Source organism: Xenopus tropicalis, chromosome 1, assembly GCF_000004195.4.
Source record: "Xenopus tropicalis strain Nigerian chromosome 1, UCB_Xtro_10.0, whole genome shotgun sequence".
Classification (NCBI taxonomy): Eukaryota; Metazoa; Chordata; class Amphibia; order Anura; family Pipidae; genus Xenopus; species Xenopus tropicalis.
Window position 1 is genome coordinate 78,967,218 of NC_030677.2, and position 15,401 is coordinate 78,982,618.

General features: G+C 37.5%; 1 protein-coding gene across 1 annotated transcript in view; it reads right to left on the reverse strand.

Moving 5' to 3' along the window:
* Positions 1 to 15,128, reverse strand: part of mob1b (MOB kinase activator 1B) — a 30,333-nt gene extending 15,205 nt beyond the window's left edge. Inside the window, 1 exon segment of the mRNA NM_001079104.1 lies at positions 15,037 to 15,128. Coding sequence (NP_001072572.1) covers positions 15,037 to 15,050 — 14 coding nt within the window. The 5' untranslated portion in view covers positions 15,051 to 15,128.
* Positions 15,129 to 15,401: the final 273 nt, after the last annotated feature.

Here is a 15,401-nt window from a genome sequence, read left to right on the forward strand (position 1 = left end):
GAGAGACTGCAAATTTTTTAGCTTGCGCCAGTGTGTAGTATATGTTGTAATAAAACTTCTTAATGGAAAAGTCATTTTTTTCACGCTAAGAATTACACCATCTTCAATCAATCGCATTGCAATCTAGTCTAATGAAAAATATTACATTGCTGAATGCAAAATGTTATTATTTGTCTGCATTTTTTCTGTTACGAATTTAATTACATCCCCCCCCCCCCAAAGTTTCATTATTTTGTAATACTGAAAAGACACACTACATAATAATCAATCTATATTAGATAACAGCAAGATGAATAATGTAGTTCTGATACAAATTCACTCACTGGAAAGTAGTTTTACATCTCTAATTAGTGTCTAAAATGTGTCTACATTTGTCACAGTTACTAGAGGTTTTACTGAATTTTCATGTCTAAAAAATTTTTTCATCTATTATATAATCTGCCCCTTTGATTAATGGTACATTGTTTTCCTTTCATATTCTAAAATACATGACAATATCTGCAGTGTAATGTTAAAGTATGGCCTGCCAGCACAAGCCACGATGCTATAAGTCTCACATGGCAAACCTGCTATACTGCACTGCCTCTGTCTCACAACTGCAAGGAACAAGCTTATGAGATAAGGTTTAAAGACACCTACAGTAGAAGGATACAGGTTTGATTCCCCTATTTATAACTATGGTTCACAGTGTAAGGATTTTTTGCTCTCTGGCAATTAGGTCAGAAGATATAATGCAAATTAAAGTAATAAATCAATTTACAGCTTATGTCAGTTCTCAGCACCTATTTGGCTTTGTAATATCTAGTGATTCAGGCTATTTTTATTTTTTTTTTTGCCCATGTGGTTAATAGTTACATGGGCAGGCAACAAAGGGCTCAGAGTTGTTCCCCATTCATTTGAAAGCAGGTCTGGAATCACTACATGAGCCAATGGCCTTATACTACAGGGCAGAGTCAGTATCAAAATGTGATATTAGAGCTCACCATTGGAAAAATCACCACTTTCTTTTCATTCCAATGGGAATTTTAGAAGCATGTTTATCAAATGGTGAACTCTAACTTTAACACATTTATAAATATACCTCTGAAAACCTCAAATAAATCAATAGAACGTGGGTGAGTTTCTATATATTACGCTCTAAACTAACATTTTGATAAATCTGCCCCTAAGAGACACTGCAATAAATCATACAACTGTCAGTGCACCTATGGGCATCCTAAGCACTACGGTTGCCTACTGATAATAACGTTAAAATGGGAAGGTTGATCACATAGCAGAGCAGGTAATGGGGACCCTATTGAACTGGACAGCCCAGGGAAAAACAGGCTGTATGGTTTAAAACCAGACAGGTTTGTAACTTGCTGAGCAGCCTTGGAGTCTAAATGTATACAAATTCAAAACTGACCAGTGCATGAAAGCCTTAAATTGGTTGCATTACTGTTTTATTGTGGACAAGAAGAATATGATTCCAACTGATGTTAATGGGTTGTGGGGCAGGCAATTAGAAGTGTTTAAAAGGGGTAAAATAAAAGCAGTGTGTGCACTATATGGACACCAGACTGCATAAGTGTTTCACTGACCTTTTAGAATGACATGAATATAACGTAATCCTGAACATGCCTTTGGATAGTAAGTAACTGGTCCACTGTATAAAAACAGTTGGGCAACATTGCTCTGCAGTAACAGGACCAAGAAACTATAATATTAGATCATAATACAAATGCTAGGATTGGATTCAGCCAAATGCACAGATAGAGTTGGCCGAATACCATATTGAATTTGAACAATAACTGACATAAAATCTGAGCACAATCACCAAAAATGTGCATTATCTAAAAAAAATGCAAAACTTGCAACAAAAGTTGAATGGTTTTAAGGGTTCAGACTAGGATCTGATGAACACTAAGGATTCATCTGAATTTTAATCCTGGAAAAGTGTGTGGAACTCTATTAAATCCTGAATTTAGTGCATCCCTAACAAGTAAGCAAGCTATAAGATGGTCTGTGCAAAATAAAGTATTTCTACAGTCCTGCATCAAGTTGGGGACCCTTGTGTTACCAAGAAAAAGCAGGTAACATGCGGGTTGCAAGTAGGACTTTCTAATGTGGGTATACTGTAGATGCAAGTTAGTGGCCTAGGGACGGGATGCCAGTCTTATCTATAGTAAAATTTACTATAGATAAATTTTTTTTAAAACTTTTCACCCACTGCAGCTCCAGCCCCCTTTCCAATAGACTAAACAGTTTTGTTAACAGTATTTATTTTAACTGTACAGAAAAAAATCAGTGACTGTATATTATAAAGTGTCTTGTTTGGCTTTATTGTAGCAAGTCCACTACACATTTTACCCACAGATTTCCCTTGTAGAGAAAATGTACAGGAGCCATTAACCTTCAGAACTAGTTTACGCAAGTAACTTTATCACTCCCAGTAACGTATTTTCCAAGATAAGCAATATACTGTGAGAATGATTGATTTATGAACAGTGCTAAAGGTGGCCATACACGTAAAGATCTGCTCGCATGGCGAGGTCGCCAAGCGAGCGGATCTTCTCCCGATATACCCACCTACGGGTGGGCGATATCAGGGGGATTTAAGCTAATTCGGTCTTTTGGTCCTGGGGCCTGGAATAGGCGCAGTTGGTTCGGGGACCGCATTAACGAGCCAATACAGTCCCCGATACGACTGAATTTTTAAACTGCCCGATTGATATCTGCCCAATTTCAGGCCAGATATCGGTTGGGCAGACCAGTCATTGTTTCCTCTACACAGACCGATATCGGCAGCTACAATCGGCTTAAGAGCTGCTTTCTAAAAACTGCCCATTTTATTTCCTAACATGTCACTTATAGTGGATGGCTGGTTTTATACAGGCTTGCAGTGGCAATGTGCAGGCCATTGTACATGCACTCCATACTGTCCTGTTGTTACTTGCCAGCAAAAAATAATGTTTGGCACCAGGGTGTGTGTTAGATGTGTTGCCTTGATAATCTGATGTGGGCTTTATTCTAAGGTGCATGGAGAGATGTAGGAACCATTTGTGGTGGTAGGAGGACTAGTTGCCAAAACATGTACCTATATGATTTAAAGGTTGTATAAATATTCCACATGAGGCAGATGTATGGCAACTTCTCTGTGTCCTCTTATTTATTCAAAGAACTAAGACACAATAAAGCTCCAACCCCCCACAAAAAAAATTTCAGGAGCCCAGTGACCACCCATCCTGGTGCTACCTGCTGCCAGCAGCATAAAAGCAAGCAGGTGGTGACATTTTTAAAGGATGGGGAAGGACAACTACCATGCAGCAGAACAGAGCTCTTTGTACTACGGCCCCCCCCCCGCATCTGCAGGGTCTGCTGTGTGGTAGTTACACCACTGCCCCAGCATGTCCCTTGCAGTGCAACTGTGATTATACTGTGGGAAGCGGGGAGGGTACCAGTTTTCTGTTCTGGTTTTATTGTTCAGTTTATAAGCATGACTTACATTCTCTGCAAAGCAAGAATTGTGTATTTTTAGACTAATCGTGTGCACATTACATGGCAGTGCATTACATAAATTGCCGGCTGAAAAAATGATAGAATTCCTCTGTACCCAACACCAATGATAGAAATATAGCTGGCATTGTGTTATGAAACTAGCCAAGCATAGCAAATGCTATGGGCGTACTTGGGCGTACTAATATCAATTCACAGTAAAGCTACACTGTATGCAACTCAGTTCTACCAGTTGGTACAGAATATGGGCTTCTTTCCAAATGTACTACAGAATTAGACAATGAGATGTTTGAATGAAAGCATTCTTGGCTGATTGGAAAAGTTGTGCTCATTTCTTATTAAAGGAAAAGTGATTCCTATAATAACGAGGATCAAGTTAGATAATATATATGACACAGATATTATCTATAACACTTATAACCTATAACTTGTTTGATGCACGTACTTTTAATTTGTGGCTTAGAGATAAATCTAACCTATTGGGCGTTTTGTTTCTATGAATACATGTGTTTTGCCTTATTTGAAATCCATATCTAATAACATTAGTTTTCATAGGTAACTTTATAATTTGTCACATGCCTTTACCTTTTATTACCAGTATAGGCAGAGGTTATTCTATTTCATGAGCCACCACCCTGAGTAGGTTCCTGTGATGCCATCTCACCCCCCCAGCACTTACTTTTCCTGCGCCAGTGGTTGTCCAGGGGGTCTGCGCTGCACTAGAAGAGCCGAATTTCAGTTTAATAACCAGAGATTTGGCTCATTACAGTTACAAGAAGCGGTTATTTGCCTGCTAGGTTGCTTGAAAGATTCTAAACCATTGTAATCTATGAAAAATTATTTCTCAGAATAAAATTTTCACACAAAAGCCAAGACCTGAACAACATGTTTTTACAATTGCAATCAACTGTAAATGTAATGTCTGAACAGGAACTCATACACTTAGCACTTACCACAAGTACTCAAAGCCTGTACTGGGTGGACATTAAAGGAAAACTATACCCCCAAACAATGTTGGTCTCTATAAAAATATATTGCATAAACAAGCTCATGTGTAAAACCCTACTTCATCTAAACAGTATCTGCTATTGGGTACTCCTAAATAAAAAATTGTCATTTTAAGAATTATGGACCACCTCCTGGGATCATAGGATTCACAGTGCACACAAACAAGCCGAGGCACACATACATGCTAGGCCGCATCAGCCAATGAATGGACACAGATCTGTCTTTTACTTCCAAACTTCATCCTGTTACAGTTAGAGCTGCATTATTCCTGGTTAAGTGATCTCAGAAGGAGCACACAGCCCATCACTAAATGGTGGATCAAGGAAATGGATGTAAAAGGGCAATATTTACTGATATATACTGTATATTCCAGTTTGGTGAGATTCTTTAATAGTTTATATTATGTTAAGGACCTATCTGTTGGTTAAGTATTCATTCTGGGGGTATAGTTCTCCTTTAATAACTCCCTTGTTCCTTGCAAAAGCAAGGTAGGGACATAGAAAATGATGCCCTACTCATGTGCAACCCAACCAGCATCAATAGATGCAACATTTTGTGATCTGGGAGTACAAAGGGTCGCGTCAGAGGGCACCAGGTGTAACTCAAGCATTGCAAAATGCATAGTGGGCCAATAACATGGCACTTTGTTAGCTACCACCAAGGTTCTCTCTAAGCTGTGTGCTTGAGCGCGTGATCACAAATTTTAAAGTCAATGTTCACAACAAATTGTCATGTGAATTTTTTATTAAAACATAAAACTATGAATTTATTCCGACCTAAGCACACCATTTTTTAAACTGTGCACACAAAAGAATTTTTCTGCAAAATTAACTAACAAAAAAAGAATCAGAGGGACCATTGGTTCCCTCCAATTCTCCCCTGTCCATACAGTGATGTCATAAGTAAGGCTGATGATGTTAGTGGCAGGGTGGGTGATGTTAGAGGGTGGGTTAAAGACCAGAGTAGATGGAGCAATGACATCAAGGGCAGGGATTGGTCCAATTCAGGGATCACACTGGCTAAGTTTTGTCTGTGTTTTAGATCTTTGAAACCTTGACAGGCAGTTTTGAGCCAGACAGCCTGTGTAAAAAACAGCCTATCTAGATAAAACTGGGTAGATGGCAACCATACACTCTGCACCTTGCCACCACTTGGTAAATGAGCACTTATGTATTGATTCTTTAAGGATTTTTTTTTTTTTTTTTGCTGTAACTGGTACTGGTACTTTAAGCAAAATAACATACATATAACAAGACAAACAAAAAGCAAACATAAATTCAAACATTATCTCACCAGGAATATAAAACTAATAGGTGTAAATACTTATTGTTTTAGTTATAAGTTTATTTTAATATTTCCTATAAGAGTTGAGAACTTGCATCAGAAACCAAGCAGTGTATTGTGAAAACAGGGCTAATAGCTCAGCATATAAAGGCACACAGCAATTTCACAACTAAATGTGCTTAACCCTTCACAGCAACTTACGAATGTGCCTTGTGAGAGCAGATATGTTTTGGCTATCATTCTCTGATACCCAGCATAACAAGCATGACTAATACATGGCAAGACCATTACAGAAGCCCAGTGCACATGGGAGTCACACAACAAAGGCAAGCAAGAGGCCCAGCTGTTATGTCCTGCTCCAGATGCAGTTTGGATCACTGGGAAATAAGGAAATAATCAATGAAGTCATGTCACATGTAGCCTGCTAGGATCAGGCTAATAAAAAGCAATAAACTTACAGAACCCAGGGGTACGTGCATGAAATGTGAGTTAGTTTCATGGAGAGCTCCCTCGACATAAGGTCTGCTGTGTAACGGGCTACAATCTATCCTCGGGCTCCAACCAAGCACAGCAGGATGTGTCAGAATTATTCATTGGCTGTATGATGCACCTTTCCCCTGTGGGAATGCCCTGAACTCTTTATGTCATGGTAATATTTTCAAAGAAATAATCCAAACTTCATGTTTTACCTTCATGTTGCTTAAAACTAAGCAACAGGCAAAAAAAGAATACAAAAAAAGTGCACAATCTTTGCTATAATTATTACAATATATCCTCTTTCAGCTAATGTCTGTGGAAAAACATTAGTAGCTGTCCTAAGTAATAAACTAAATCTTAATCCACCCTCATCAGTAATACACTGGAACAAACAACTGGAAAGAGCAACAAAAAAGGAGTGGTTCACCTATAATTTAACTTTTAGTATGTTCTAGAATAGTCCTTGCAACTTTGCATTTGGTCTTTATCATTTATTTCTTATAGTTTTGTACAGGTATCAGACCCCTTATCCGGAAACCCATTATCCAGAAAGTTCCGAATTACGGAAAGGTCATCTTTCATAGACTCCATTTTAATAAAATAATTCACATTTTTAAAAATTATTTCCTTTTTCTCTGTAGTAATAAAACAGTACCATGTACTTGATCCCAACTAAGATATAATTAATCCTTACTGGAGCCAAAACAATCCTATTGGGTTTAATTACCATTTAAATAATGTTTTCAGTAGACTAAAGGTAGGAGATCAGAAAGACCCCTTATCTGGAAAACCCCAGATCCTGAGCATTCTGGACAACAGGTCCAATACCTGTAATTATTTCTCTTCCCTTCTTTTCGGACTCTTTCCAGCATTTATACAGGAGTCACTGACCCCAGCAGACTAAAAACTGTTTCTCTCCAAGAATACAATATTATTGTTACTTTTTTTATTACTTATCCTTCTAGTCAATCCTTCCCATATTCATATTCCAGTATTTCACTCAAATCATTGCCTCGTTGTTAGGGTAAATAAAACCCTAGCAACCAAATAGCTGCTGGAGAGCTGCCAAACAAAAAGCCAAATAACTGAAAAATCATAAAAAATGAAGACCTACTGAAAACTGTCTAAGAATATCACTGTCTAACAGTGAACTAAAAGTTAATTTTAATGTGAACCACCCCTTTAAAAAGTGGTAATGGTAAATGCAAAGATGCCAGGCGCAGTTTCAAATGGCAACAAGCAAAATCATGTTATTACTATGCCTTATTTTTAGATCACTGCTATAACATTCTGTAGTTGATGAGATTATTTTAAGTTTAACAAAAAAATTTTTTATGTTTTCTGAACAGAGATATCCCTTAGTGGCAGAGAATATCCTAGGTGTTTTTAAGGCTGACCTATGTTCTGTTAGCCCATAACTGTATCATCTTAAATTTATTTTTTCTATTCCCACTTCTGTTAAGTGTCACACATTAGTGTGATTCACACAACCAACGGCAGAAACCAGAAGTTTTTCAGGTTCCTTGCAACTCGCTGCCAGACTGCTGTAGAAGGGACCTGTTAAGTACTGTGTCCAAATCCTACACCCAGACAATACAAAGGTGTTTCTGGTGTTTAGATACAAGGTGTGGAGGGCTCAAGATCTGTCAGTCTTAAAAGAAGCTTTAGGATACGGCACATAAATGTCACACATTTTTTCAGGGGGAGTGACATTTTCTCTATGACGTGTGTGACCTTATACTATTGTTGTTTTTATTAACATGAGAGGTTTCATGTAGTCTCTTTTGCTTTGAAAACCAACGGTAATTCAGTGTCTGAGAGCTACTTTTAGTAATGTAATTAGAAGTTACTGGGTCCAACACAATATATGTTTTAGACCACGCCTCATCCTTGATACCCTGGGAGATGTTATTTCCTGTTTTGCAGTCATATATTGTGAATCCGTTATAAACCTGAGCCCACTAACAGCAGCTGGGTATTTCTTTCTCTTTATATACTCCTGCATTAGCAAAATGTATATCAGCTCCCACTTATATTATTATCAATTAGATATATATAATAACTAAGCCCCTTTGTATAAGGGGCTTAGTATAAATTTTTTCTAAACAGTTTTTTGAAAATAATGCAAAAGCAATAGAAGAGGATACTTGTAAAAATACTATATGTGGACGGGATGTAACTGTACTTCCTATAACTGATATGCTCATTCCCTTCAACTTCTGTAGCAACGGGCACCACCATGTTAGATGCAGAATGCTAGTTGGTCTTTGTTTCTTAGATAAAGATGATCACATTTGGAATTATATTAAGTGGACTACTGGTTATTGTCCATAGTGTACCAAGTATGCAGTCTTTCTCCATACTATCAGGTTTGTCCAATGCCAAGTAAGCAAGAAAAGCAGAAACTGGCAAACTTCAAGGAATTTCATGGGCTATCAAAATTCAAATATTCTTCGCAAATTTTGTTGCTAAATTTTGTGCAAATGAAAGGTTGTGGAGCATTCCTTTTGCTTGGTTATATATCTTGCTTCTTACATGGCTAGTTCTAACTTTTGACAACTTTTGGGAAAGTTGATGTAAGAGCAGTGATAGAAAGATTTTCATTCAAGTAAAAGATTCATTGGTGAGAATGGGCCTCGGCAACTGTGAGCTACGGAATTTTTTTAGTAGAAAAAACTGCAGTGAAAAATGAATAAAGACATCAGATTTGTGGCAGAAAAGCCTTTTTTAAACCAAGAATGAATAAAATTGACATCTTGACTTTTGATGAATCTTCTCGTCATATGTTTTATAATTAGCACTGGAAATATTATTATTAGCAAGATTCACCTTCTTCTCTCTAAAAAAAATCTAGAATTAGATTTAAAGAATTAACATCAAATTTGTCCTCCTTAAATTTTATCTTCATATTTAAGTGTTGCTCTGAGCCCCAAATTTCCTTTTTTAACTATCTGCCCTTCACAACATACATGGTCACATTATGTTGTATCCCAGATAGTATTTTCTTTACTCAGCAGGACTCTAAAGGTAAGTAAGCGTTTGCTGTAATTCTGCATGTGTATGAAAGGCTTTGCGTGTTTGTCTCTGTCTCTCTTCCTGTGTGTATTGGTTTCACTTCTCCCCACCAATGATTCATGCCTAGCATGAGCAGACCTTCCCTTTATGCAGGGCGTCAGTAAGAAAGAAAAACTCACTCTGCAAGAATATGCAACTCTGCAATAAGCATTCTGCCTGCCTGGGGATCAGGATGGTTTGGCCACCATAGATAAAAATGAAAGGACTGGGGCCCAGGGCATGATTTTATGATGATTTTTGTGATGATTTTAGAAATCACCTTTATAAGAATGTGGCTACAGGAAGGAACTAGTAACCATATGCTATTGCTACAAACACAACCTGTGCGTTGCTTGCCAGTACTACAAATTACATATCTGGCCTGCAATGTTCAAGTCAGTACTTAGACACACTGTCCTGCCCACACATGTATGATTTCATTATGAAAAGGTTACTGCCACGCTTCATGAATGAGAGAAAATAAAGAACATTCAGATGGAAATATCTACAAAACTTTCAGCTAGCTCACGGTTTAATACAAATGTATTTAGATATTTTTGTCTAAGATGGCTGGTGGTGAAACTGCCCCAGGGCCCACTCCCCTATGGGGCCACCCAGAAAACTCTGAAATGCTAAGGCGTGTTGTTTTGTACTGTTTACTTCATTATTGTTAAGGAAAATGAAGAGGGACTAGTGCAAATCTTGCAATCCTCTCCATTGTCTCATAATCCCTCTATCCTGCATATGAAACCGTGCAATGTATTCTGGTACCTTTATATTGCAATTTTTGTATGGGGAAACATATATCTTTATGACCATTTATTCTTCCAGTGCCTCAGTGCAATCCCTTTATAGTAAATATTTGATCATACACTTCATTAGATTGCTGACAGTCTATAGGAAACAACTGGTTAGGGGTTGAATGATTTATAAACCTAGAGATAAATCATGTTATTTACTTGTTATAGATGGGCAGAAATGGCTAGTAGCTACTGTCAGTGTTATTTTTCTGTACTTTGATGCCGTACGTGGTTTTAGGAAGCCTATTTAAATGCCTTGCTACGGTTTTCTCCAGATAGGGCATCACAGTACAGATGCCAGTTGCATAGTGTGCCACTGACATAACAAGATTACAGGAAAAATAAATCACTGAAACATAGCCATCATTTCTAATCGAAATTAAAACCCACATTGGGTTTTAAACTTAAGAATAAATATACAGGTATCGGATTTGTTATCTGGAAGGCCATTATCTAGAAAGCTCCAAATTAAGGAAGGCCATCTCCCACAGACTTCCTTTTTAATAAAATAATTCAAATATTAATTGTTTATTATTATTTTGTTTGTAAAAATAAACACTACCTTGTGCTAAACCCTAACCAAGATATAATTAATCCCTACTGGAAGCAAAACATTCCTCTTGGGTTTAATTCATGTTTAAATGATTTTTTAGTAGAGTTAAGGTATGGAGATCCAAGTAGAAAAAGGTCCCTTATCCAGAAAACACCAGGTCCTGAGCATTCTGAATAACAGGTCTCATACTTGTAATACATAGAGTAGGGGGGCCATTACAGAAGATTTTAATGCTATACACCATTTTACAAATTTTAACAGCAAAAATAATCTGCATCATTCTTTGACATGATTTCCATGGAAAAATATATTCATAATTAGATATCGCCTTTCATTTCTATCCTTTTTAAGTTCTCTTGTGGTTGTAACCGTGTCCCACAGTTTTAAATGTGTAGCTTATCTTTTACTGATTACTGCCATCTTAGAACTGTAACTAAAATAAGTTTGTAACATGAGAGAGAGCATCCTTAGGTCAAAGCCAAGCCCAAAACATCATCAGGTTTCTTTGTAAGAGAAGATCTGGCTTGGTCTTTGGAGACACCTGTACACAGGCACTTGTATCACATATGGAGGTTTAAAAAGCAGCAAAACTATATATATATATATATATATATATATATATATACATACACGCGCACACACACACATATATTTAGGTATGACGCCTGTTATTCAGAATGCTCAGGATCTGGGGTATTCTAGATAAGGAACCTTTCTATAATTTGGATTTCCATACTTTAATTATACTAAAAAATAATTGAATCATTAAATAAACCCAATGGGATTGTTTTGTCTTCAATAAGGATTAATTATATCTTTGTTAGGATTAAATAAGGTACTGTATGTTTCTTATACTCTACTTTTCCACTAGACATGAACCTTTTCCACCACAAATTTCCTTTAAAACCATGTGATCTTCACATGTGATACAGGCCTAAAGTTATTAAAACTCTGTATCTTTGGAATCTTCCAAATCAGCCTATTCAGATTTTGCCAAGCTACAATACCTATTAATCAGTTGTGATTTGATGCAGAACCAAAGCTCGTCTTGCCCTGTTCTATAAAAATCTCAAATGAGCACAGTATGATTTACTATTACTATTTTGGAGCACAAAAGGAGTCTTCATAATAGCAGCAAACTGTGACATCTATAGTCTGTCTTTTTAAATCATCTTCATGATCATCATGATCTGTAGCTAAATCCCTTGGAACTCTTTAGCTTTTATTTGAAAAGTTTTGAAAGCACCTGCAGTGTGTTAATGCAAGCCCAGCGGGGCTGCATTTGAAATATTGCCCTGTGGTGAATTTCAGGGTCTGAATGTCAACATTTAAATCTCAGCCTGGCTAATACAAAATCCATATTCTCAACAGTCCCATTCTTAGCTGCCCATCACTATGGGATATAATAAGGCAACTAAGTGGATACTGATTTGTAAAGTCAGTTTAGCCTGTAGGCAAGACAGAGGCTTTATGAGAAGAGCATTCAGCACAGAACCCCAGCAGTGCCTCATGGAGTACAAAGGACACATCAAGTCTGACAGTTGTGTAGGGTGAGCAGAAATAAAGGCCCCCTGCAGAAGTACAGAGTTAGGTAGTTCTTGGAAGCAGACATAATAAAAATTGTATTGATGCAGCTCAATGTCTTGGTTAAAATTGCTAATCGGCTAAACAAATCCATGGAGAAGTAATCATTAATACAAATCAAATGGCAACCTAGTTTACAAGAGGTAAAAAAACATTAATTAACATGGAGTGGTATTTAGAAACATTCATTACATGGAGTGGTATATTTCCTGAAGATATAAATAGGATAGCTTGCTTGCACATTAAAAAAGCATTAGGATGTCACTGGCAAGTAACAGGAAAAAAGTCTAAGGCATCCGTAGGTGCAACAAGCAATGAACCATCTCTAGTCTCCTCCCAAAATGTATTTTAGCAGATGAAGCGAGTGTCAGAACAAGCTGTGCAAACATCAAAAAGAATAGGAACATTTGTAGCAATCGTTGTTGGTATGACTTGAATCCTCCAAACTGCCATAACATTCACAAGAGTTAACTCCCGCCAGAAAGACCAATACAAAGTATCACAAGACTCTTGGCCTATGACATTGCAGTACATGAAATTCAGGCAAACAAGTCCACCCTTAACAGTAAAAGCACTATGAAATTGGTATCTGGAGATGAAGATGCTGTCACTAACCAACAGAACATGGCTAAAGAATGCAGCTGCCTCAGGCATGATCTCTTAAATGGAATGAGGCAGCTGTACCATGCAACCAAGGTGAAGAACCATTAACTGTTTTTTTAGCATATGGGATTAAACTGTTCCTTGTGTTTTATGCAAATACTTCATAGTAAAGTTGGCTATAAATTACAGTATCCATTCCCCATCTGTCTTGTGGAATATAATCTACCGAGCATTAACCCTTTCTGAGCGCATTAGAACACACATTTATCTTTAGTATTTTGTAGACAAGTATTTATATATATATATATGTGTTTATATTTGTAGTTTATATTTGTAGTTTGCTGCTTCTGGACTTTCAGTTTTATTACAAGCTTCCTCTAAAATATATCCCCCACCTAAACTTGAATTTTAATTACTATAATTATGCTTTATTATGCACTGTATGTATATATGATGTTTTTTTTCTCCAAGCAATATATATATATATTTATTCTACTGGGACAGCAATCAAGTGCATGGTAAACAGAGTAAGACTAATGCCACACGTAGTGGATTCTTGGCAAGCCGAAAAACGCTTGCCAAGAATACGCCCCTATGCTTGAAAATCCTCCTACCTGTGCCTGCACCCGAAAGCATTGAATACGTTCAGGTGCAGGCACATGTAGCCAATATCCGCCGAAAATGCAAAGTCTTGTGGTTTTTGGGGGATATCGGCTACATGTGCCTGCACCCAAGCGTATTTAATGCTTTAGGGTGCAGGCACTGGTAAGAGGATTTCCAAGCATGGGGTCGTATTCACGGCAACCGTTTTTCAGCTTGCAGAGAATCCACTACGTGTGGCATTAGTCTAAAACTACCATACCTGTGCATAATGCTGATAAAAGTTTGGATGCCTATAGCCTTAAGACTTTGAAGTACAACTCTAAGCCTTCCTGGCCAACACTGACCTACAGATGGATGCTGGAGAGTGCAGATCAAAGCTGTAGGGCAATGTATTTAACATACACTGAATAAATCAAATTCACACGCATTGTAGTCTGTCATATTAAAGCTTATAAACAATGCAACAAAAGTAATAACTCTGTAGACCGACCTGATCCATAGAGTGACTTTTGTACATGCCTGTTATGCAGGGATAGGGCCCTACATCAAATGAATGCACATAATGAGCAAGCTGGGGAACTCACCGATTATGCACATACCCCAATATGGCCACCTGCACTGGGAACTCCCATTCAGTGTCAGGGCCAGAGTACTTCCAAGGGGTTATTCTTTTTTGTAAAAAATATTATTGTTTCCCCCATTTGGAGTACAGGTTCTGTTAGCACACACCATGTGTGGGAAATAATGTGTGATAGGTGCCCTTTAATCTCATTTATTACCATTAAAACTTATAGGAAACATTTTTCTAAACAGATTACAAAATAACCATTTATATTTATATGCAAATATTCATCCTGTATCTAGCAATGTGTAAGGCTAGGCAATAGTTACAGAACAACAACTCCTAGAGTCCTCTTGCCAGCGTCACAGTTTCCTATCCATAATATATATATTCTCTTTATGAAAAGCATAAAGCTGTCTGGTTTGAAAAAAAAAAAGATCTTTACGTGTTTATTTTCAGGCAGCAGATAAAATACAGATATTTAAATCATATTATATACATTTTTCAAAGATCTGAACAGTGCCTAAAATATAAATATATATACTGTATAAGCCTGACATTGATTCCTTCAGATGTGGTTTAATCTGTGGAGGATTCTGGGATTTCGGAGGCCACTTTCCCCAAATGAGGGAGCAGTTAGAGAGTTCCGTCAAGGGGAAATATGTTACGACAGAGGTTTCTGAAAAATCAGCAATTTGATATATTCTGCTACTGAACAGTGTAGGCACCATATACATACCACTGATACAATGGGAGAACAGCAAATCAAATACGTGCAGATCAGTAGATGGCTACGGTTTGGAATGTATATTTAGAATGCATTGTTTAAACATAAACAGAATGACAGACAAAGGACAACAGCCCCACAGTAGAGTTAACTCATGATGACAATAGACAGATTACTCTGCGACAATAGGAAGACTAATAGACTAGAAGAGGAAAGCGCTAAATGCGCTAATGGGGAGTGCACTAAGTGCTGATACAGAGGGGGACACAATGGCAAATGCACTCACAACAAGAAGCTCATCTCCTTGCTAAGCCGACAGCAGCAGCAGCAGGGACAGCAGTGCAGAGCAGGAGGTGACAGTCCACTCCAAACAGCAGCTGGGATCCTTCTGCTAGAGACGGGGGTGTGAACCACAAGCTGCAGACAGATTTTTTTTTCTAACAACTTTATAAAGAAGGAAACATTCTTACAAAACAGAGAAAGGGGCACATAACTTGCCAGTTTCACTTTATTTAGGGGCCTAAGCAGCTTGGTTTAATTTAGGATTTATTCAAGCTTTCCTGACAATGAGAACTATTTAGAAGCACATTGTGGCAAAGAGCAAAATCTAAAGTATCTAGGGGTTTTCATAGGCGCTGTGATTCATTTAAG